Consider the following 22,039-nt stretch of genomic DNA (forward strand, 5'->3'; position numbering starts at 1 on the left):
CCCGGCTGTGATAGCTTGCGGCTTCACAGCCAGGTACCCACTGCTCATGCGCGAGTAGCGTTTCGCTTCATGAATGGTCCCATAGTCTTTTGGGACCTGTCACGTGTCCCAAAAGACTACAGGGAGGGAGGGAGGACACCTTCAGCTTCCGATCGCCTGGGCGAACAGACCAGAAGTGGGAGCAGGTACCTGTCAAATTCGGGTACCCAGTCCCCAAAGGTGCCAATCCTTAATGGGGAGCAGTCCTTAAAGAGGATCTTCCCCTTTTGGGTGGAGCTCAGCTTTAAAGTAGTGTAGACACAATAAGACATCTGCTCTTAGGATTAATATTAAGCTTTTCCCATTAGAATTGCCCCAGTCTGCCCAGAGCCAGGTAGATTTTATTTCTTGAAAGAAGTTGATCATTTCAGCACACATTCTAATCATAATAGTCTATGGCTGCCTGCAACACACAACTTCAGAATCCACCAGCTCTCACCAGTGGTTCCACTTCTCATTCATGAGCACAATGGGGAAAAGTCTGAATGTGCACAATAAATAGTTACTACGTCTCAATTCCATAAGGAGGGTAGCGGGGTAACTCAGCTGTGTTAATCAAGAGAGAGCAGGAAAGAACACTCTGGCCCGGGGGCCCAATACAGCCCTTTGCTTGCCTTATCCAGCCCTTGAGGAACTATTCACCTCACTGATATGAGACACTATTCTGCTCACGGATACCAACAATAAAGCATAATTCCTCCCACTAACAATGGGGTGATATTTCTCCCACTGACACCACAAAGGGGCACCATTCCCTCCCCTAATACCAAAGACGGGGCACTGTTTATGCACATTGATGCCAAGAAAATGTCTAATTCCACTGGCCACAGTCCAGCACTCCAAAAGTCTAAAGGACAATAAACTGGCCCTTTGTTTAGAAAGTTTGGAGACCCCTGCTTTAGAGGATCCAGCTATAGAGCACCCAATCTCTTATCTTCAACTGATGATATGGCTTCAGACACACTTTCCTTTCGGATGGCTAGGGGAACTAAACTCAAACTAAGGCCAGGAGTTCTTTCATAGGTAGTAGTTAAATTGTGGCAACAGATCTCACATAACTATGGACATTGGGAACACCTCTATTCCACACTTAAAGTTTGATGCCCTTAGAAAACAACATTCAGTAAGCCCTTTGCTGCTTATAAGGGAGTACTGCAAACCCTGCCAAACATTTATACAGCTCTCAGGTGCCAATTCAGCCATGCCTTCCTAATTTTGGAACCAGCAGCAGCTCCAGGGCCAGGGTTCAGGACAAGAGGAACCCATCCCAACTGCTTCACCCATGGTCACAGCTGCTGGCCTTATAGTACACAAATTTTTCCGGGTTCCTAATAAATCAGCCAAAGCTACATCATTGGGCGACTCCATCGCCAGCCTCTCACTTAACATCCTTCAATTGAACAATTTAAGCAGCCAGGTAGAAAACGGTTTGCCATATCATGGCTGTATCCAATCCAAGAGGCCACTGTTCAGGTATTATGATGGCTGGCTATCAAACTAGAATAGCAGGAGATTCATGCATCCGTGCTGTATAGCATGTACGGATGAATATGTTAGGCTTTTTGATCAGTCCAGAGGCTGAACAACAGCAAAAAAATTCTGTATGTGTACGACCAGCAAATGCGATTGGCCGCGATCACAGGTCAGATGCTTGTTTTCCAGCAAGCCTATACGACATAAGGAGCTATTCCATTATCCCAAACTGCAGACTTAAATATGTGAATGAGCACATCAAATCAAATGAATAGACATGGTCAGGTTAATCCCTAACCATTCTCCCACTGAAAACAAAAAAGCAAACTAAAAGCATTTCGAAAATAAGAGAAAAAGGTGGGGGGAGGGGGAGAAATAAATAAAAACACCTAACACCCAGACATCCAGGAGGCTAACCTAAATAAGAGTGAGACATCTCTGCTATGGGATCTTCAGAAAGCTGAGGAGCCCCCAACCCCTTTAAGAAGTTGCTCCAGCGTACTGAAGCGTCTTTAAGAGATATTTAAAAATAGCAACCAATATTAAGTATCCACATCACCCAGGCAGTGACATGGACACCTGAATAAGGACCCTCTGACTCTGCAGGGACAGAAGACTCAGAACTCAGCGAGTCACGTGACTACGGAGCTAGGCAAGTAAAAGGGGATTTTAGCTTAGTGCCTGGAGTTCAGCTTTAAGGGTGAATGGGGGAATACATTACGTGTCAATATTCTTCCAGAAGCCCATTCCTAAATTGTAATTAGTGGGCGCCAAAGTAGGAAGGTAACACTTTATCTAAATGCAGGAAAAGAAAGCAAACAAAACAATCCGCTTGCCATACAGGAAAGCAAACATATTATGAATCACAGAAATTAATTCGGAACCAGCAGCAAGTGATGCTATGAAATATAGTTAGAAATGCAAAGTATGTATTGTATTCACTACAATAAGGCGCCCAGAGCTCCCCATGGACTTCCTCTTGGGCCTCAGAAATTGATACCATTAGCTGAGGTCACCCTGATGCTGAGCTACGTGCGGAGGACGCAAATGTCACACTGTAAACAGTCTGACCAGATGACTGGAGCCACCACTGACTTTTACTTTATACACAATTATAAGAATGGCAAAATTATTAAGAGATTACATGTCTGCTGCTGGAATAACTGGGTTCCAGGAAAGAAATGTACTTGCCAACAAAAATACACTCAATGGCAACCAAAATCAACTACAGAGACTGTTCTAGTTTTTCAGGTGTAGTCATCAACATGATAATGTAAATTAGCCTATTAACACAGTATGTCTTAGAAGCTTTGTTGCGGTATATAGGTTGTGACTACATACAAGCATGGCTATGGCCCTATTTGTATATTAATAAAAAGAAAACGTGAGCGCTCTCTAAATAGCTATAGCACTAAAAGGTAACCAATAATAAAAACCTCAATAATAGTCAAGTTAGAAAGTGCAGCGCTTAAAATTGAATCGATAAACCATAAAGAACAGTTCACAAAAAATAAATTAAATTAAATGAATGCCAGCTAAAAACGGTATTAGTCCATAGGTGACAATCTGTGCAGGTATATGGTGAATAGCAGCAATACTTCAGTGCTGGTGCTCCAAAATAGTGGGGTAAGAATACGCACTCACCAGATGCGTAATGGTAATACGCATTAAATCAATCAGCAGAGGTCCCCTTTAGGAAATGGATATGAGCTAGGCCAGTGGTGGGCAACCTTTTTTTTTTCAACTGAGCCAAATCTCGCCAAAACCACGATTGAAATTTATTTTGAGAGCCACATTTTTAAAACTGAAAATACATAGGATGGTACACTGTTTTTAGTTTCAATAAGTTTTTATAGTAATTCATCCCCCATAGTAATTCACCCCCCATAGTAATTCATCCCCCATATAGTAATTCATCCCCCATATAGTAATTCATCCCCCATATAGTAATTCATCCCCCCTATAGTAATTCATCCCCCATATAGTAATTCATCCCCCATATAGTAATTCATCCCCCATATAGTAATTCATCCCCCATATAGTAATTCATCCCCCATATAGTAATTCATCCCCCATATAGTAATTCATCCCCCATATAGTAGTAGTAAGTAAGTAGCAAGTAGTACGCCAAGTCCCCCCTGTGTCAATTCACTTACCTTTGCTCAGCGCGTTCCTCTCGCCGTGTTCCCGCGCCGTTCCGGTCTTCAGGGCAGACTGTGAGAGGAGCCTAGCTCCTCTCACGTTCGTCCCGCTGCCCCGCCTACACACATCCTGACAGCCAATCACTGGCTATCAGGATGTGAGTGGCAGCGAGACTGGCCAATCATTGCATTTGAGCGAGCTGCCCTGGCTGTTTTTTTTTTTGGATCACGCTGCAGAGTCCCTGCCGCCCGAGAGGAGGGAGGGGAGCGGGCGCCCGGCACACAAGAGCCGCATTAAAGCGTGTAAAGAGCCGCATGTGGCTCGCGAGCCGCGGCTTGCCGACCACTGAGCTAGGCCAAGGATAATCCTCCCTCTGGAAAGTGGTGGTACATCAGAAACTCATGGGTGATATGGGATCCAGTCAGCCAGAGGTCCCCTTTAAGGGATGGGTGGGTGTAGAAGTCTGTGAGACAGGGACTCCCTCCTCTGGATACTCTGGTGGATCGGGTGGGGCTCTATAAATCAATTGCTCCACATAGGGAGACATAAAAAAGTGCCCGTAGTGTAGTAGGTAATTGTAAAAAGAATTAATTCCAGACTTTGCAAATTGATTTATAGAGCCCACCCGGTCCACCACAGTATCCAGAAAAGGGAGTCCCTGTCTCACAGGCTTCTACACCCAGCCATCCCTTAAAGGGGACCTCTGGCTGACTGGATCTCATATCACCCGGGATTTTCTGATGCACCACCACTTTCCAGAGGGAGGATTATCCTTGGCCTGGCTCATATTCATTTCTCAAAGGGGACCTCTGCTGACTAATTTAATGCATATTACCATTACGCATCTGGTGAGTGCGTATTCTTACCCCACTATTTTGGAGCACCAGCACTGAAGTATTGCTGCTATTCACCACATATCTGCACAGATTGTCACCTATGGACTAATACCGTTTACCTGGCATTCATTTAATTAAATTTTTTTTATGTGGACTGCTCTTTATGGTTTTTCGATTCAATTTTAAGCACTGCACTTTCTAACTTGCCTATTTGTATATTACTTATACAGGTTCTGCTTCCCACACAATAGCACCTGACAATATGGACACCTTAAAACAGAACACAAATGTATCTAAACTGAAAATGCTATCGAGTTCTTTTTTAAAATCCAAAGCAAACTCACCCAACCATCCATGTCTCCCCTCATTTTGGGAAGAAATCACCCTCTCTAGCATTCCTAGCTGTAGCCATCTTGAGTAAGGGCAGATGATTCATGTAGCATCTACTTCCCGGAGTCCATCTGCCCTTAGCTCAGGCATGCATAAAGGAGGGTGTGCTTAGTTGAGAAAGCCTCTCCTCCCGAGGAAAGAAAAAAATGCTCATTAAGACTCATGGGATGTATGACATCATTTTAGCTTAGGCCCAGAAACTAGGAAGGAACAGAAAAAAGGTGAAAAAAAAAAGTTTAAGTAAATATACACTCTTGTGGTTTAGGCAACCCTGTGAGAGCACAGCTAGGCCTTTGCAGTTGAAGTTTATCTAAAGTCAAAACTTTCTTGTTTAATTTTGGATAGAGAAGCAAATTGTTAAAACCTTTTTATACATATTGTTTTGGCTGCTTAGACTTTTAAAGGTGCCTATTCTTACACTATTACTATTAGAGCCATAAAAACATTAAAAAATATTAATCATTTTACACAGACATTTGGTTGTAAACACAAACACATGAAGAATGTTTCACAGCGTATCTTAGTTTACCTCCATTTTTACTAATTAGCACTTAGCTTCTTAGTAAAGGGGATAAACTTGATTAATGTGGTTAATGTTCCAGAAATCTCTGGTTAGAGGGAGTTTCATGTTATATCACAAGGTGTTTCGTGGGTGCCAAAACCACATTTCTTCAAGTGCTGAAAATGTTTTTTTTTTTCTTAGCTATTAACCATGGACTTTAAGGCCTGAGAACACCAAACTATACTAAGCCCCCCCCCCAGGAGGAGAACCTTGGGTAGGTTTCAATGCCAAAAAAAAAAAAAAATGGGGGGGGAAAGAAAGGAAGTCTGTGCTCCTCACTTATCAGTTTGGTGGTCAGACTCCGTGGGGTGCTGACCAAACATAAAAATCCCTATGTAGGAAAATACTAAGTGAATTGTGCCTCTAGTTTATGTGGATTAAGTGGTTGTAAAGGCTGAAAGTGTTTTTCCTTCATGTATTCTATGCATGAAGGTAAAAACCCTTCTGTGTGCAGCAGCTCGCCCAGCCCCCCCAATACTTAACTGAGTCTCATCGCAATCCAGCGATGTGAATGACAGCTACGGCTGTCCTGGGTCTCTGCCTGCTCATTGGCTGAGACAGCAAGCTTCTGCTGTTGTCAATCACAGTCAGTCAGCCAATGAGGAGAGAAGGGGTGGGGCCAAGCTGCAGATCCATGTGTGAATGGACACACAGAGGAGCGGGTGCCCCTATAACAAGCTGCTTGCTGTGGTGGGGGCACCTGACAGACAGGAGGAGCCAGGAGAGCCTGTAGGGGACCCGAGAAGGGGAGGATCCGGGCGGTTCTGCACAAAACCACTGCACACTGCAGGTAAAGATAGACATGTTAGTTATTTAAAAAAAAAAATAATTAACATTTAGAATTGCTTTAAGGCCAAAGCATCAGCCTCCCCTGCATTCAGATAGAAAGCCAAAAGAAAGCTTTTTTGTAAAATCCGTTAGTGCAAACTGGTAAAACCTGTCAGTTTATTTTTGTCATGCGCCCTGTTGGGAAGATTTGCCTTTGCTTCATGTCATGACAGCAGGTAGTGACAGGAAATCTCTCAGAAGTGAAAGAAATCTGTTCTTAGGGTCGGTTCATAGCAGGAATTGCATAGGAACGCGCACCAAAATCAGTCACCTGAACCCCAATGGCCCTTCTTCCAATAATGGTGACCAGTAATGAGACGCTCCTCTTCATCCTCAAACATCCAGTCTTGTAACTGTCCAATACATGGAGGCTTCAGGGTCCAGTGATGGACTCTTCTACCAGTCAAAAGGAATCGGGAAGCAACACGGAAAGTGCATCTTGCACCTCCCACACTACAGAGCAGAAGAAAGGAGATCTAGGACCCCACCTATCACCCTACTAGGGATTTAGATAAGAAACTGGAAATTTTGGGTGGATTTGTTTTTAAATACAAAATGATAAATTAGGTAAATCAGGGCAGAGGAGGACAGGCGTATTTTATTTCCTTTGAGATAAAACCGTGAACCCTACAAAATTGTCAAGAGAATATTATACATAATTTATGTAAGATCTTATCACTGGAGCACATTCAAGTTTACCTTATGTTAGATTTGTAATCCAATCACATTGCAGGCAACTTTATTTTCATGACCTGCTCCTTTGACCTGATTTTCTCTTAGACAACATTCATAAAAGCCATACTAAGGAAGGTGTATACAGCCATCAACACGCTATATACAGTATTATGCTGTTCATTTACTGCCACCTACAGGAAGCTTTTACAATTACAATCAAATAAAGATCTTACCTCCTTAAAGTGGAGTTCCATCTGGAAGAAAATAAATAAAAGTCAGCAGCTACAAAAACTGTAGCTGCTGACTTTTAAAATACAGCCACTTACCTGTCCCTCGGTCCTACGGTGTCCTCACGACCGCTGGTTTCTACGCTGTCTTCTCTCTCTGGTGCGGCCATCTTCAATGTGGGCACACGGCTGAGAGAGCTTGCGGCTTCACAGCTGGGTGCCTAATGCGCATCCACAAGAAGCTCCGCGCTTCTTGTGTGAGGGGAGTGTTTGTGTATTTAAATCTTCTAGTGAATCAAACAAATTGAAGCTAAACTCCAGCTAACCCTTTAGAAGGTTGTACATAAATAAAGCTGATCACTGTAAGCACTCCTGCCAGTGTTGAGTGGTTTGCCTAAACCCTCTAACTGCTACATATGCAAAAGAGCTTTTCTTTTGAAAAACAAACCTACTGGCCAGATCAACAGCAGAAAACATAAGGAATAAAGCCTAAAAAAGAAATCTAATACAGGCATACCTCAGTTTAAGAATTTAAGTTGTCCTGTGTCCGCATAGGAATGTACTGAAAACCAATTAATCCGTTCCAGAGGTGAGAAAAAAGTAAACGCTACTAAAATACTGCAGGAGTTATTTTATCAAGTCATGCGGTAATTTCGTAGTGACAACCATGTGTTAATGTTTCAGCAGTCAGCGGAGTTCCCCACTGACAGATGAATGTAAAGAATTGCAGACAATTAAAAAAAAAAATAAATGGCATGGGGTCCCCCCTCCTATCCATACCAAGCCCTTCGGGTCCGATATGGATTTTGAGGGGAACTCCCATGGCAAAATTAAAAAAAAAAAAAAATGGCGTTGGGGTTCCCCCCAAAATTCATACCAGACCCTTATCTGAGCACGCAGCCCGGCAGGTCAGGAAAGGGTGGGGGGGGATGGGGACACGGACGGACGAGCGAGAGTCCCCCCCTCCCGCACCATACCAGGCCATGTGCCCTCAACATGGGGGAGTGCCTTGGGGCAGGGGGGCTTCCCCCCCAAAGCACCTTGTCCCCATGTTGATGGGGACAAGGGTCTCTTCCCCACAACCCTGGCCGGTGGTTGTGAGGGTCTGTGGGCAGGGGGCTTATCGGAATCTGGAAGCCCCCTTTAACAAAGGGGCCCCCAGATCCAGGCCCCCCCTATGTGAATGGGTGTATGGGTTACATAGTCCCGCTACTCATTCACAAAAAACAAAAAGTGTCATGTGAAAAAAGACAGGACATGTTCTTTGACAAGTCCTTTGTTAAAATAAAAAAATAAAAGAATAAAAAAAGGCTCCGCTCCCAACGATGGCCCCCAGCCTTCTGGCTGCTCCGGTAGTTTGACAGTTCTTAAATATGTAAGGGGCAGGACCACCCGGGGACATCATGCGAGTGACATCATTGCCAAAGTACCCCCCCCCCATGTTGAGGGCATGTGGCCTGGTATGGTTCAGGAGGGGGAGGGTGGGGGCTCTCGCTCCTCCCTCTCTCTTTCCTGACCTGCCGGGCTAGGTGCTCGGACAAGGGTCTGGTATGGATTTTTTTTTTGTAAATTGTGGTGTGGGAGTAGCCCTCAAAATCCATACCAGACCCAAAGGGCTTGGTATGGATGGGAGGGGGGACCCCACGCCGTTTTTTTATTATGGCGCTGGTTTTTAAATGTAATTACCAGCTTTTTTTTTCTTCACTATAGCTCAGATTCAGCTGTTACTTTCCCCCCAACTAAAAGAAAGAAAGTTTCGTTTTAGTTTATTTCCCCAAGTTAAAAGAAACAAATGTTTCCTTTTAGTTTCTTAAAAGAAACAGTTTCCTTTAACTTTGGGGAAAGTGACAGCTAATTCTGTAAGCTATAGTGAAGAAAAAAAAAAAAAAAGCGCCAATTGCATTTATAAATCAGCACCGACATACACTTTGTATTGCGAAAAAAAAGGCATAAAACAATTCGTATATCGAGGCATTATTTTAAATGGATTTTTATTCATAAACTGAAAATTACATTAACCGAGGCGTTCGTAAACCGAGGTACACCTGTACAGCCATTACATCTAAGAAATGGAAAGATGTAATATAATAAATGTTTGCTTTTGGGTTTAATACTGCCTTAGAGTGGAAGTAAACCCACTTTTGTATCTTTTACCTACAGGTAAGCTTATAATAAAGCTTACCTGTAAGTAACATGAATATCTGCTAAATGTGCACAGTTTAGGAGTTTTTTGCTCTTTTTGACAGCTGGCACATGCGCTCTGAAGGAACGGCATACCCATGCCATTTCTTCAGAGCACTGTGCCGGGGCCAAAGACTCCCGCACGCATGAACGGGAGCGACGCCATCCCAGCTTGGCCAGTCAGACGGCCAGAGCTCACACACCCAGAAGGGAGACCAGGGTGAAGATGGAAGCCTCTGCAGTGGTGACAGCGTGCCACTGGACGGCTTAGTTTTAAGGTATGTCCTTCATAATGTGACGCATACTAGCACATTATGACATTACCTGGCAGGGGATATTTTTCTTTAAGTTGCAGCTTACTACCCCTTTAATAAATATTAATTCTGCCAGCAGATCTGTTACCTTTTTTACTTCCTGCAACAGGCTTAACAGTATAGCAAAAGTTGTCAGGTATGGGGATGATTTATGGGTCAAGACAACATCATTGGGAGTACAAGCTTTTACTGGACACCAGAATAACAGGAAGATGCACAGAATAACAAATTACTTTTTTGGACTATGTATTACCTGTGAAGGTAAACACTCAGGGTCCATGCACACTGGCTTAAAAAAAAAAATGCAGGAAAAAAAAAAAAAAAAGCTAGTTTTGAGCATTTTTTTTGTTCTAGCATTTAGGAGGGTTTACCATTTTTTCCGCCAGAAAACCACTCCCAAAAAAGCAAAAAAGGAGGGATTTTTTTCTGTCTCTAAACATGGAGATTAAAATATGCCTCTACATGGCGTCCAAAAAGTGGCCCTTTAGGCCAAAATCAGTTTTAGACCGGCTAGAGAACAGCGATAGTAAATTAGAACCACTTGCAGAATTGAGTGATAATGATTAGTGGGGAAATTCCTCATCAGACACTGAAAACGATTTTGCGACTTTGCTCAGTGATGTACGAACTTGGTGCTATATTTAAATTTCAGTGTTTTTGGTTTGATTATATTATTGAATTCAATTATTATTATATTATTTTTTATGATTATTTATTATATTATAATTTAGGATTTTGTGTTTCAAATTTTATCATACCCGGGATGTTTACTAGACTCTTGTTCGGACAGATTTCAGTGAGTTATTCCTAAGAATTACAGGCCTACAATAAAAAAAACAACATATTTCCATTGCAAACAATGTACCGCTTTGAGCACAGAAATACTGACATAATCATACCGCTAGGGAGGTTAACCAATAAATTTGCTCACTTTTATTGGCGGTGATGTGTGATCATCCATTCAAGTTTGTCTACAGACTGGCAGAGGGAGCGGCAATCTGGGGGAGTGTTGCATGCAAATGTGCTGCCAAGAAACATGCTGAACACAGGAGGAAAGAGCACAGTGAGAAGAGGTGATCTGATCAGCCAGCTGCAGCTCTAATAAAGGCCACTAAGCAAGCTAGAGGTGGAGAAAAGACACGACTGCATTCCTTAAAGCCCAGCTGAACTTTCAGTGTAAGCCCCGGATCGCACTGTCACATCGCACGTGCGTCGCAAACGAAATCACACCGCATTCCTGTGCAAAGCACATTCGATTTTGTGCGATGCAATTTGAGCCCATCATTTCGTATTGCTCAAAATGCACCTCATCCGCAGGAAAAAGGTTCAGGCGCCTTTCTTGCCACACTGGAATTGAATTGCATAGGTGTTCATACCCATGCGATCCGAGTCAGGTAAACGCACTGCATTCTGCGAACAGCTTTTGAAGGTTTTTTTTTTACTTTTAATTGACCCCCTGCAGCAGACGGCATGAACACAGTGCAAATGCTATGCGGTTCAATGCGGGAAACGCAGCGATTCCACTTGGTGGCTGAGTTGCTGTTGTTCCCAGTTGCTTCCACTTTGTTATAATCCCACTAACAGTTGACCGTGGAATATTTAGTAGCCAGGAAATGTCACGGATGGACTTATTGCACAGGTGACAACCTATCACGGGACCACGCTTGGAGTCACTGAGCTCCTGAGAGCGACCCATTCTTTCACAAATGTTAGTAAAAGCAGTCTGCATGCCTAGGGGCTTGATTGTATACACCTGTGGCCCAATACTTTACACTAATATATAGTGTATATTTCATCTGTGTATTTAGCCTTGTCCTTGGAGTTGAGTTTAAACCCTGTCAAAGCCAACTCACCGTATGATCCAGGCTCGGTCTGGTGATAGGAAAAGTGATTGAGTAGCTCCTCCTCTGAGACATGGCTGATGAAGACCTTCAAGAGACAGCTAATTATGAAGAGGGCATTGTGGGTCTGCCAGAGAAAGAGTTGACTGTAAAGAAAAAAACATATCCAATTTATAATGATGTATGGTCACCACAGAATCCTGCTACATATCTAGGACACACAATTAAAGTCTCACTTAAGTATAAGAGTAAATAAATGTTATCCCTGAAAAAAAGAAAACAAAAAGCAAAATCATTACCTCTCCCAAGGCCCACTGCACTCCATTAAAAAAAATTTGCCCCCCCAAAGTCTCTTTTCAGTGGCCAGCTTGTTCTGCCAATCTCTACGCCACTATGGGACACAGAAGCTGCAAAAGGTTCAGCAGAAGGTACGAATGCCAGGCACAGACCCACAAATACAATGTTATGTGAGAACAGATCCAGCTTTTATTTGATAGCCGATTTAGAGAACTTAAATAAATATGTATTTTTTATTTAGGCAGATATGGTGAATTATGTTTTCCCCAAAGATTATTACCCGAAAATATCACTTTTTTTTAATGAAAAAAATCCATACCACACCCTTATCCGAACAAGCAGCCCGCCAGGTCAGTAAAGGAAGGGGGGGGGGGGACGGACGGACAACTAGCAAGCTCCCCCCCCCCCCGAACCATACCAGGCCACTTGCTCTCAACATGGGGGGGGGGGGGGTGCTTTGTGCTTTGGGGAAGGGGAACAAGGGCCTCTTCCCCACACCCCTGGTCGGGCAGAGGGCTTATCGAAATCTGGAAGCCTCCTTTAACAAGGGGGCCCCCAGATCCTAGCGCCCCCCTCCCCATGTGAATGAGTATGGGGTACTCATTCACATGGGGGTGGATGAGTACGTCATACTCATCCGTAAAATAATAAAAAGTGTAGTGTGAAAAAAGACAGGAGACGGTCTTTGACAAGTCCTTTATTAAAAGAAAAAGCTAAAAGAATGTCTCCCGCAGTAGATCCAACGTCAATCATGATGCCCGCCGCCGACCCGGAAAACAAAAAAAAAAAAAGGTTCCGCACCTGCAGATGGCTGCCAGCCCTCTCCCTCTGAGCAGGTTCGGAAGTTTTTAAATATGTAAGGGGCGGGGCCACCCAGGGACCCAAGAAAAAGTAGAAATAGAATATGAAGAAAAAGTTGCAACATTGTATCTATTTGTATCCATTTTGGATACAGATGTTTCTATTCGGATACAAATAGATACAACGTTGCTATACTTTTAACATCAAATATAATATCAGACTGAAATTCTTTTTTTTCTTCTTTAGATTCTATTTCTTCTTCCTCTTCTTTATATTCTATTTCTTCTTCATATTCTATTTCTTCCTTTTCTCCTTCTTATTCATATTCTATTTTTTCCTTTTCTTCTTTTATGTCACTGCTAATGTGCATTTTGTAAAATCGGCAAAAAGATCGGCCGATTTGTCCATCATTGCCACGAAAATTGGCCGGACAAAATTGGCCGATTTTTTTCAAACACGACCGACAAAAAAAAAAATTACGAAAAACGGCCGACCGCTTACCCCACTAACGATCCGAAAATCGTCCAATTATTCTTTCGGCTGATATTCTCCCCATCTATGGCCTGCATTAGATGCGTCAATAGAAAAGGGGGCACATAAAAGCCAAGACTTGCAACTTACACTGCTGTAGTAGCCCATTGCTAATGTGGGGGGGGGGGGGGGGGGGGGGGGAGTTCACTGGTTAGTCCTTTTGTTTTGATGCTATATTACCTTGTCCCAACATTGCCAGAAGCTGATTCATTACCTGGGCTTATTGCTGCACTGTCACTGATAACTGGCACTTTGCACATAGACGTGTCCCAATGCAGTTTTGAAGTTGCGCTAGGAAAACAAGCGACTGTCCCAATGTTATTTAGATTGTTTAAATATTGCTGATCTGCATGAAATCGAGCAGGATGGTAATATCCTGTTTCAGCTAACACTGCCTCTTCTGCACTGAAATCCCAAGCAGTGTTGTCAGCCCTTCGCAGTTCTTCTCTAACAGACTGAAAACCCCCTTATCTTGAGGATATGAGGAGGGGAAAAAAGTGTTCTGTAGGTCAAAACACAAGGCTGACAACACTGTATGGGATTTTAGTGCAGAAGAGGCAGTGTTGTCAGCTGAACCAGGAAATCAACAGCCTACATGATTTCTGACAGATCACCAGTATTCAAATCTCCTAAACAGCACTGGGACAGTCACTGTTTGTCTCAGCACCATTTCAAAACAGATCAATGTGGGTATATTTGTTTCTGTATTGGCAGCCTTTTTAAAAAGACAAACACAGGGAAATATGCATCTATTGCAGAAATGTAATGAATGTGGTTTTTATTATTCTGTCTACACATACACATTAAAATGGACCTTCATCCTCCTGTGGCACTCTCCTGCTGATATTTTTTTTTTTAATTTACTTACTGTTTTTTTTTTCTTGCGTGAAAGGCTTGGCCCGCCCTCAACTTTTAAAATTAGCCTAGGCCAGGGGAGAGCAACTGTGGCCCTCCTGCTGTTGTAGAACTAAAAGTCCCATGAGGCATTGGAAAACTGACAGTTACAAGCATGACTCCCAAAGGCAGAGGCATGATGGGACTTGTAGTTCACCAACAGCTGGAGGGCCACAGTTGCCCACCCCTGGCCTAGGCGAATGACACGGTGCCCTAAGTGCCTGCTGATTTTTGCAAGACGTGCGGTCCCATTCAGTATAAGCAAGGGGTGGGCCTGGTGGCGCCTGCACCCGGAACTATCACAGGCAAAACTGTGGCACCGGACCTGAGCATTGGCTACAGAGATAACGTATAAAGCCATTTATAACTCTGCCAAAATTACATCACCAATCTCGTCTCCAAATACCACCCAAACCGTACACTCGGCTCCTCGCACGACCTCCTGCTCTCTAGCTCCCTTGTCTCCTCCCCCCATGCTCGTCTCTAGTACTTCTCCAGAGCTTCCCCCATCCTCTAGAACTCTCTACCCCAATTTATCAGACTATGGCCTACTCTGCTCACTTTTAGGCGGTCTCTGAAAACGTCTCTCTTCAGGGAAGCCTATCCTGCCCTCAGCTAATACTGGAATCTTCTACCAGTCCATCCCCCACAGTTGCTACCTTTTGTACAACTAACCCCTCCCTTCTAGATTGTAAGCTCCCAGGAACAGGACCCTCCTAACCCTCTTGTATTGAACTGTATTGTCTCCCTTTATATTGTAAAGTGCTGAGCAAACTATTGGTGCTATATCAGGGGCAAGCTGACCATTTGGAAATTCTGGCACTGCCCGAGGGCCCGGGGTCAGTAGGGGACCCCATGAGATGCCCCTGGTACCTTTTTCATAGGCTTTTTTGAGTTTGGGCAAGGACACAGGGGCCCCATGATCCCCTATTGCCCGGGGGCCCCATGAGTTGTCAGTCCGTCCCTGTGCTATATAAATCCTGTATAATAATAATAATGCCAGCAGCTGAACGCTGGATCCGCTTGCTAGGAGAGTATGCTTACTGTGCAGAAGACAGTAAAAGGTAAGCGGGGATGGGGTGGGGGATGCATGGGGGGGAGGAGAAAGGATGAAGTTCCTCTTCAAGCAAGCAATAAAACTCTTGTTGTTAGAATTTATGAAGTGGTGACACTGCCCATCTATGCTAAGAAGACAATATTGACTGGTATGACATGATATCCTGAGCCTGCAGTGCCACACAAAGGATAGAAGTTGTATTACAAGTATGAGTCACCCACAAAGAAAATGCAGCATATACATTATTTCAGGACCCATCATATTGACCGCACATGCTCTTACTTCTGACATTCTGCAGATATCTTCAGTTCTTTAGTTCGGGATAATAGCACCCTAATTAGCGAGCCAAGGTTTCCTGTTCTTGGGTTGTTTTCAACTGGAAAACAGAGAAAGAAAAAAAACCATGATAACATGTTCCAATTAAGAACCAATTATTTTTGTCTCTAAGTTTACTCTGTACTTTAATGGCCTGTCATTTAGGTAATGTCCTATAACGATTCGGTTACTAACTGTACTAATAAACTGGCTTTTATCTGTGTGCAGGATGCAGTGCCCTGATGGAGTGTCCATGCACATTGTCTAGGAACATCTTCAAGTAATTAATAGAAATGAATCAAAGACCTAGTACAACTTTGATTTAAAGCTGAACTCTCAGCAGATATAAAAAAAAAAAAGACAAATTGTTGCAGCTCTGTAATCATTATTACATCCTTACATTTATTTTCTAAATACAAGCAGTGCAACTACCTGAATTTAACCTTTTATCAGCTGGCTACTGCAGTCCCCATAATGCTGGGTTGGAGTGTGAGAGGAAGATGCAGTACAAGCAGCCAATCAGATCATGTGCATACAATAAGCATGCTGATAGAGAGAGCAGAGTGACAAAGATGAGCTCATCGCTGTTCGGCTTCTCTTTTCACTGTCCCATCAGTGATCATCCTCTTAAAGTACTTGCACAGCAGGGCTGAAATGCGAGAGAAAGAAGCATCATAAGGAGCCAAAAAGTTCTTATGCTGACAAGAAGAATACTGATAGATGGAGAGACTGAAAGAGATGGGCTCATCGCTGTGCGGCTTCTCTTTTCACGGTCTCATCAGTGATCATCCTCCTGAAATGCCTGTGAAGCAGGGCTGAAATGCGAGAGAAAGAAGCATCATAAGGAGCCAAAAAGTTCTTATGCTGACAAGAATTCTGAGAGATGGAGAGAGTGACAAAGAGATGGGCTCATAGCTGTGCTGCTTCTCTTTTCACTGTCCCATCAGTGATCATCCTCTGGAAGTGCCTGTACAGCAGGGCTGGAATGCTAGCAAAAGAAGCATTATAAGGAGCCAAAAAGTTCTTATGCTGACAAGAATTCTGAGAGATGGAGAGAGTGAAGGAGATGGGCTCATTGCTGTGCGGCTTCTCTTTTCACTGTCCCATCAGTGATCATCCTCTGGAAGTGCCTGTACAGCAGGGCTGGAATGCGAGAGAAAGAAGCATTATAAGGAGCCAAAAAGTTCTTATGCTGACAAGAAGAATGCTGATAGACGGAGAGAGTGACAAAGAGATGAGCTCATCACTGTGCTGCTTCCCACTGTACAGTCATAGGTTGAGGAATGGTACGGGACAACCTGGGATCAGAAATGTGTTGAATGATGCTGATCAGACTGAGGACATCTAGTGGCAAAAGAAAATTGAAGGCGACTACCACAGCAAAAACTGGTTTTGTTATTTTGTCATTTAATGGGATATTCATTTTTATTGTGATTTGTTTTGCTGGAGTCCTGCTTTAAAGCTGTAACAAACAGTGAGCAGGCAGGTTTTGATTGTAGAAGAGACATTGCAGACCTCTTCTGTAATAAAATGCCCCCATCTGCCTGCTCACGGTCTTCCCTGTTGTGGAAACTGAGCTGCACATGCACAGCTCAATCTCTGGGTGCTGGAACGACAACCTCCAGCACATGTACAGGAGTGAAGTCATCCCACACCAGCCAAATTTAGCCAGACGAAGACCAGCAAACAGGAGAAGATGCCAGCAGCGGCAAGGGAGCGTTGGAAAATTGAGTATTAACTCCTTTAGTTCTGCTTTAAAGCCAAAATCACAAACAGAAAAATCAACACAAGGGATATAACTCACAGTCAGTAGGATGTGTCCCTTGTGCCGATTCCTCTTCCGTTAGTGAAAATCTTCCCTGCCCAACCACCTGCCACTCCCACGTGCAACTGTAATCTTCCAGTGTAATGGTGGTTAATACAACTGACGGGACGTCATAGGCGCTCATCAAAAGCCTGACTATGCTTGCCCTTCCATTCATAGAAGTCATACTACAGCCTCAATGAATGGAGGATGAATATGTGGTTGATAGCTGCACTTAAGCTTTAAAATGTTATGTATAGCAAAAACTTTTATCTTGCTTTAGTTTTATACAGAGTAGAAAGGGTTTTAAACCCCATCAGCTTTTATTTAGCAGTTTTTGCTTGGCTGCAGAGATTTTACTTTCCTTTCTGTCCTGGATATGCAACAGAAGGCGAGCGGAAATTTCTACAAAGTGAAAATCCCACTGAGCTCTTACTGGAACTGATGTCTTCATTAAGCCTCACCTCATGTCCTGGTGACAACTTTTTGAGATTTGCTATTACTTTTTCAGTATCAATGGTGAGCAGGACAAATACAGAGGGTGCATTTCCCTAGCAGGGAGAGAGACCGTAATGAAAAATAAATAAATACACAGGCGTTTTAACCCCTTACCACTCAATCTACAATAAAAAAAAAAAAAAAAATTAGGCACACAGGAAAATATCCTGTTTTGTTAACCGTAACCCCCGTTCACATATATGCGGACGCGTTTTGCACGGGCACGAGAGCCCATACATTTGAATGGACTCCCGTGCCCGTGACACGCAGGGAAGAAGTCCCTGCACTTCTTTGGAAAAACGCAGCCCACACAGAAACCTCAGCTCCCAGTACGGTTGCGTTTTCCAGTGTGGGCAGAGTGCCATTAGACTAATGGTACCCACCCGCGGGTCCACATTTCTCAGTGCGGGTGGTGCGGCTGCACCAACCTAGCTTTACAGCAGCACAGGATAGAAATCAATCATTTTGCATGTGAAGGATCTTGTGCCCAATGATAAATATGGAAGGAACAAAAAACAGGCTGTCAAGCGTTTTGTAGAGCATTGGTACAAGTATCCCAAGGGGCACTTCTTTCTATACCAAAAAAGATCCATCATGCAAGGAATATTTCTGTAAGAATTTGTACTAATGGACAAAACAACTAATGCAGGATCCATTTCCATCTTCCATTGTCCCCCCATCCCCTCCCTTTTTAAAACTATTTTGCAGGGAGTTTTGGTTTGGTCATGTCGTAGTTCTTCTTCCAACAATTGCTAGGTCCTGAATGCTGCCAAGAATGGTTCCAAAATGATGTGGCGCCATTTTCTGAAGCATTCTCCTGTGAGCGGAGAGTGGTTTGGTGATGCCCCCGAGGGCGCTTGGCATTCAACCAAGAAAAACTGGCATAGAATGACTTAGAGGGAAACAGCACCAGAGAGGAGGTGAGTATTGCAGCCAGGGCTGTTTTTTGTTTAAGGCACGGGTGTCAAACTGGCAGCCTCTAGCTGTTGCCAAACTACAAGTCCCATAAGGCATTGCAAGATTGACAGTTACAAGCATGAGGCAGAGGCATAATGGGACTTGTAGTTTGGCAACAGCTGGAGGGCCACCAGTTTGACACCCCTGGTTTGAGGGATAGGTTAATCATTTATCTTTGAGAGGTATATTTAGAGAAGTATCTACACACAAACCCACAGGGGAACTTGTCCCACCTCAAAGAAATATCCACAGGAAGGAAGTGAACATAGGGGCATTAGGTGGTTCGGGTGGAAGAGGAGTGGGAAAGGGGGAAAAAAAAAAAGGATACATAGAAAAAAAAAAAAAAAAAAGGAAAGGGAGGATGCGGAAGAGAAAAAAAAAAAGAAGGGTGGGGAAAAAGGGAACTTTTAAGGGTAACTATGTTTACGAGACTATAGCTGGCCATACACTGATCAATAAGGGTACATTCACACCAGCCACTGCTTTATAACGCAGCAGCTGTTGTGTACCACTCTGTACCGTACCATTCCTCTTTCTTTTTTTTTTTTAAACAAACTTTATTGAAATGTCATACAGACATTTCATTAAGTTCAATTGGCTGCTGTGGGGTGCAAGGCAGTGCCTTGTGCTACGGAGCACTGAAAAAAAAAATTATGTAAAATGTGCATTACCCTTTTTGAACAACGTAGCGCACCACAACATGGGAAAAATGTACTAAAACTGAAGCACTCTGAATCTGGTGCAGCTGTGAATGGTAGCCAATCCGCTTCTAACTGCAGCTTGCTCAGTTAAGCTTTGGCAATAAAAGCTGAAAGCTGATTGGTTTCCATGCAGAGTTACACTCTCCAGTTTTAGTAAATAACACCCATGGCATAATGCATTGTGGTGCGCTGCGGTGCACATAGAACAGGTGTGTTATGGCAAGTCGCATTTTAGAGCATGCAGCCAAAACGCACGCTCGTAATGAGCCCTCAGGGACAGTGGTGTATTTTGGTTTTGTGCTGCCCTAGGTAAGACTAAGATCGGGCACCCCCCAGCATCTAAAATAGCCCCACCCCTTCCTGTGTAAGACCCACCCCTTCCTTTTTAGGCTCCACCTCTTCCTATTAGAGCTCCACCCACCAATGGTGGGGCACCATTCCTCCCGCGCACAACAACAACGGTGGGGCACCATTCCTCCAGCGCACAACAACAACGGTGGGGCACCATTCCTCCCGCGCACCACAACAACGGTGGGGCACCAGTCCTCCCGCGCACCACAACAACGGTGGGGCACCAGTCCTCCCGCGCACCACAACAACGGTGGGGCACCAGTCCTCCCGCGCACCACAACAACGGTGGGGCACCAGTCCTCCCGCGCACCACAACAACGGTGGGGCACCAGTCCTCCCGCGCACCACAACAACGGTGGGGCACCAGGCCTCCCGCGCACCACAACAACGGTGGGGCACCAGTCCTCCCGCGCACCACAACAACGGTGGGGCACCAGGCCTCCCGCGCACAACAACGGTGGGGCACCAGGCCTCCCGCGCACAACAACGGTGGGGCACCAGGCCTCCCGCGCACAACAACGGTGGGGCACCAGTCCTCCCGCGCACAACAACGGTGGGGCACCAGTCCTCCCGCGCACAACAACGGTGGGGCACCAGTCCTCCCGCGCACAACAACGGTGGGGCACCAGTCCTCCCGCGCACAACAACGGTGGGGCACCAGTCCTCCCGCGCACAACAACGGTGGGGCACCAGTCCTCCCGCGCACAACAACGGTGGGGCACCAGTCCTCCCGCGCACAACAACGGTGGGGCACCAGTCCTCCCGCGCACAACAACGGTGGGGCACTAGTCCTCCCGCGCAGAACAACAACGGTGGGGCACTATTCCTCCCACGGACAACGGTGGGGCACTATTCCTCCCACTGATACCAACGATGGGGCACTATTCCTCCCACTGATACCAATGATGGGGCACTATTCCTCCCACTGACACCAATGATGAGGCACTATTCCTCCCATGGAAAACGATGGGGCACTATTCCTCCCACTGACACCAATGATGGGGCACTATTCCTCCTACTGACACCAATGATGGGGCACTATTCCTCCCACTGACACCAATGATGGGGCACTATTCCTCCCACTGACACCAATGATGGGGCACTATTCCTTCCATTGATACCAATGATGGGGCACTATTCCTTCCATTGATACCAATGATGGGGCACTATTCCTTCCATTGATACCAATGATGGTGCACTATTCCTCCCACTGACACCAATGATGGGGTACTATTACTTCTGCGCCGCCCCCCTGAAAAGTGCCGCCCTAGGCAAACTCCTTGTTTGCCTCACGGCAAATACGCCCCTGCTCAGGGACACTAGTGAAGAAATATACCCACCAGATCTCACAGTTTCACCCAACTATCACCACCATTGGAAACCAAATGATGCCAAGCTGCCAGTGAATTACCTGTAATGTGGAAAAAGATGCCAATAATCCCATAGTTCTTGAATGGCATCTTCAATACATCCTTAACCTCCCTGGCGGTATTCCCGAGTGTAGCTCGTGGTAAAATTTCTATACCAAAAGAGGTAACCCCGAGCTACACTCGGGCTTACCATGCAGCGTTCTCCGGGGGTCCCTGCAGCACTTACCTTGTCCTTCGCTCCCACGATGTGTCCCCTGCAGCTTCCCGTGAGTAGGTGATAGGTTACCTCTACCACCTGATTGGACTCTTTAAATGCCGCACTACCGTGCACATTGCATATGGTGGTGGGGCGGCCCCATAGACCTGCATTAGTCATGTTCAGCAGATCCAACAACTGCTGCAACTGACAAGCTGTTTAATACTTTCCGCAACTGTAGCACGTGTACAGCTGTGAGCGTCTGCATGCCATCATTCAGGCAGGCAACTGTGGAACAACCACCTAGTTTTACTGCTCCCCCTTCCCAGCTGCACGAGTCAGCAAAGCCTTAACTGCCTGTTTATTCTAAAGAAAAGAAAGTGCTTCAACTTACCTGATACTCCACTTACCTGACAGACTGAGCTCTCCCATGCCCTGGCACTGAACTATCTCTGTGTCATGAAGTATTATGCAGGGCTATGGTCCCTGCATCAGTCCCATCAGTCTTGACCTTAGACCGCCGGAGTATGGGGGAGAAGACGGGATGGGAACCAGTGTAGCAGCTCAGAGGTGTGGAGGATTAGGACATTAAATCTTTTCTAGGCCCCTTATACCTAACTAAGCAGCTAACTTGCACTGCATATGCAACCCCACTGCAAGGATGGAATGTTTGTGTGTCCCACAGTTGGGCTTTAAGCCCCAAGTACCCACCTGATATTAAAATATCAGTTTTAAGTGTAACTGTCCTATCACATCCAA

At 44.8% G+C, this 22,039-nt stretch overlaps 1 protein-coding gene across 1 annotated transcript in view; it reads right to left on the reverse strand.

Annotated features, from left to right (window-relative positions):
- LOC149438288 (dymeclin-like) overlaps window positions 1-22,039 on the reverse strand; it is a 117,751-nt gene that overhangs the window by 11,978 nt on the left and 83,734 nt on the right. Inside the window, exons 4-5 of the mRNA XM_089660022.1 lie at window positions 15,371-15,464; window positions 11,521-11,654 (exon numbers count right to left, since the gene is read on the reverse strand). Coding sequence (XP_089516148.1) covers window positions 11,521-11,654; window positions 15,371-15,464 — 228 coding nt within the window. The remainder of the gene's footprint in view (window positions 1-11,520; window positions 11,655-15,370; window positions 15,465-22,039) is intronic.

The sequence above is a fragment of the Staurois parvus genome, unplaced genomic scaffold, assembly GCF_062004578.1.
Source record: "Staurois parvus isolate SC_StPar_1 unplaced genomic scaffold, SC_StPar_1.0 ptg001198l, whole genome shotgun sequence".
Lineage (NCBI taxonomy): Eukaryota > Metazoa > Chordata > Amphibia > Anura > Ranidae > Staurois > Staurois parvus.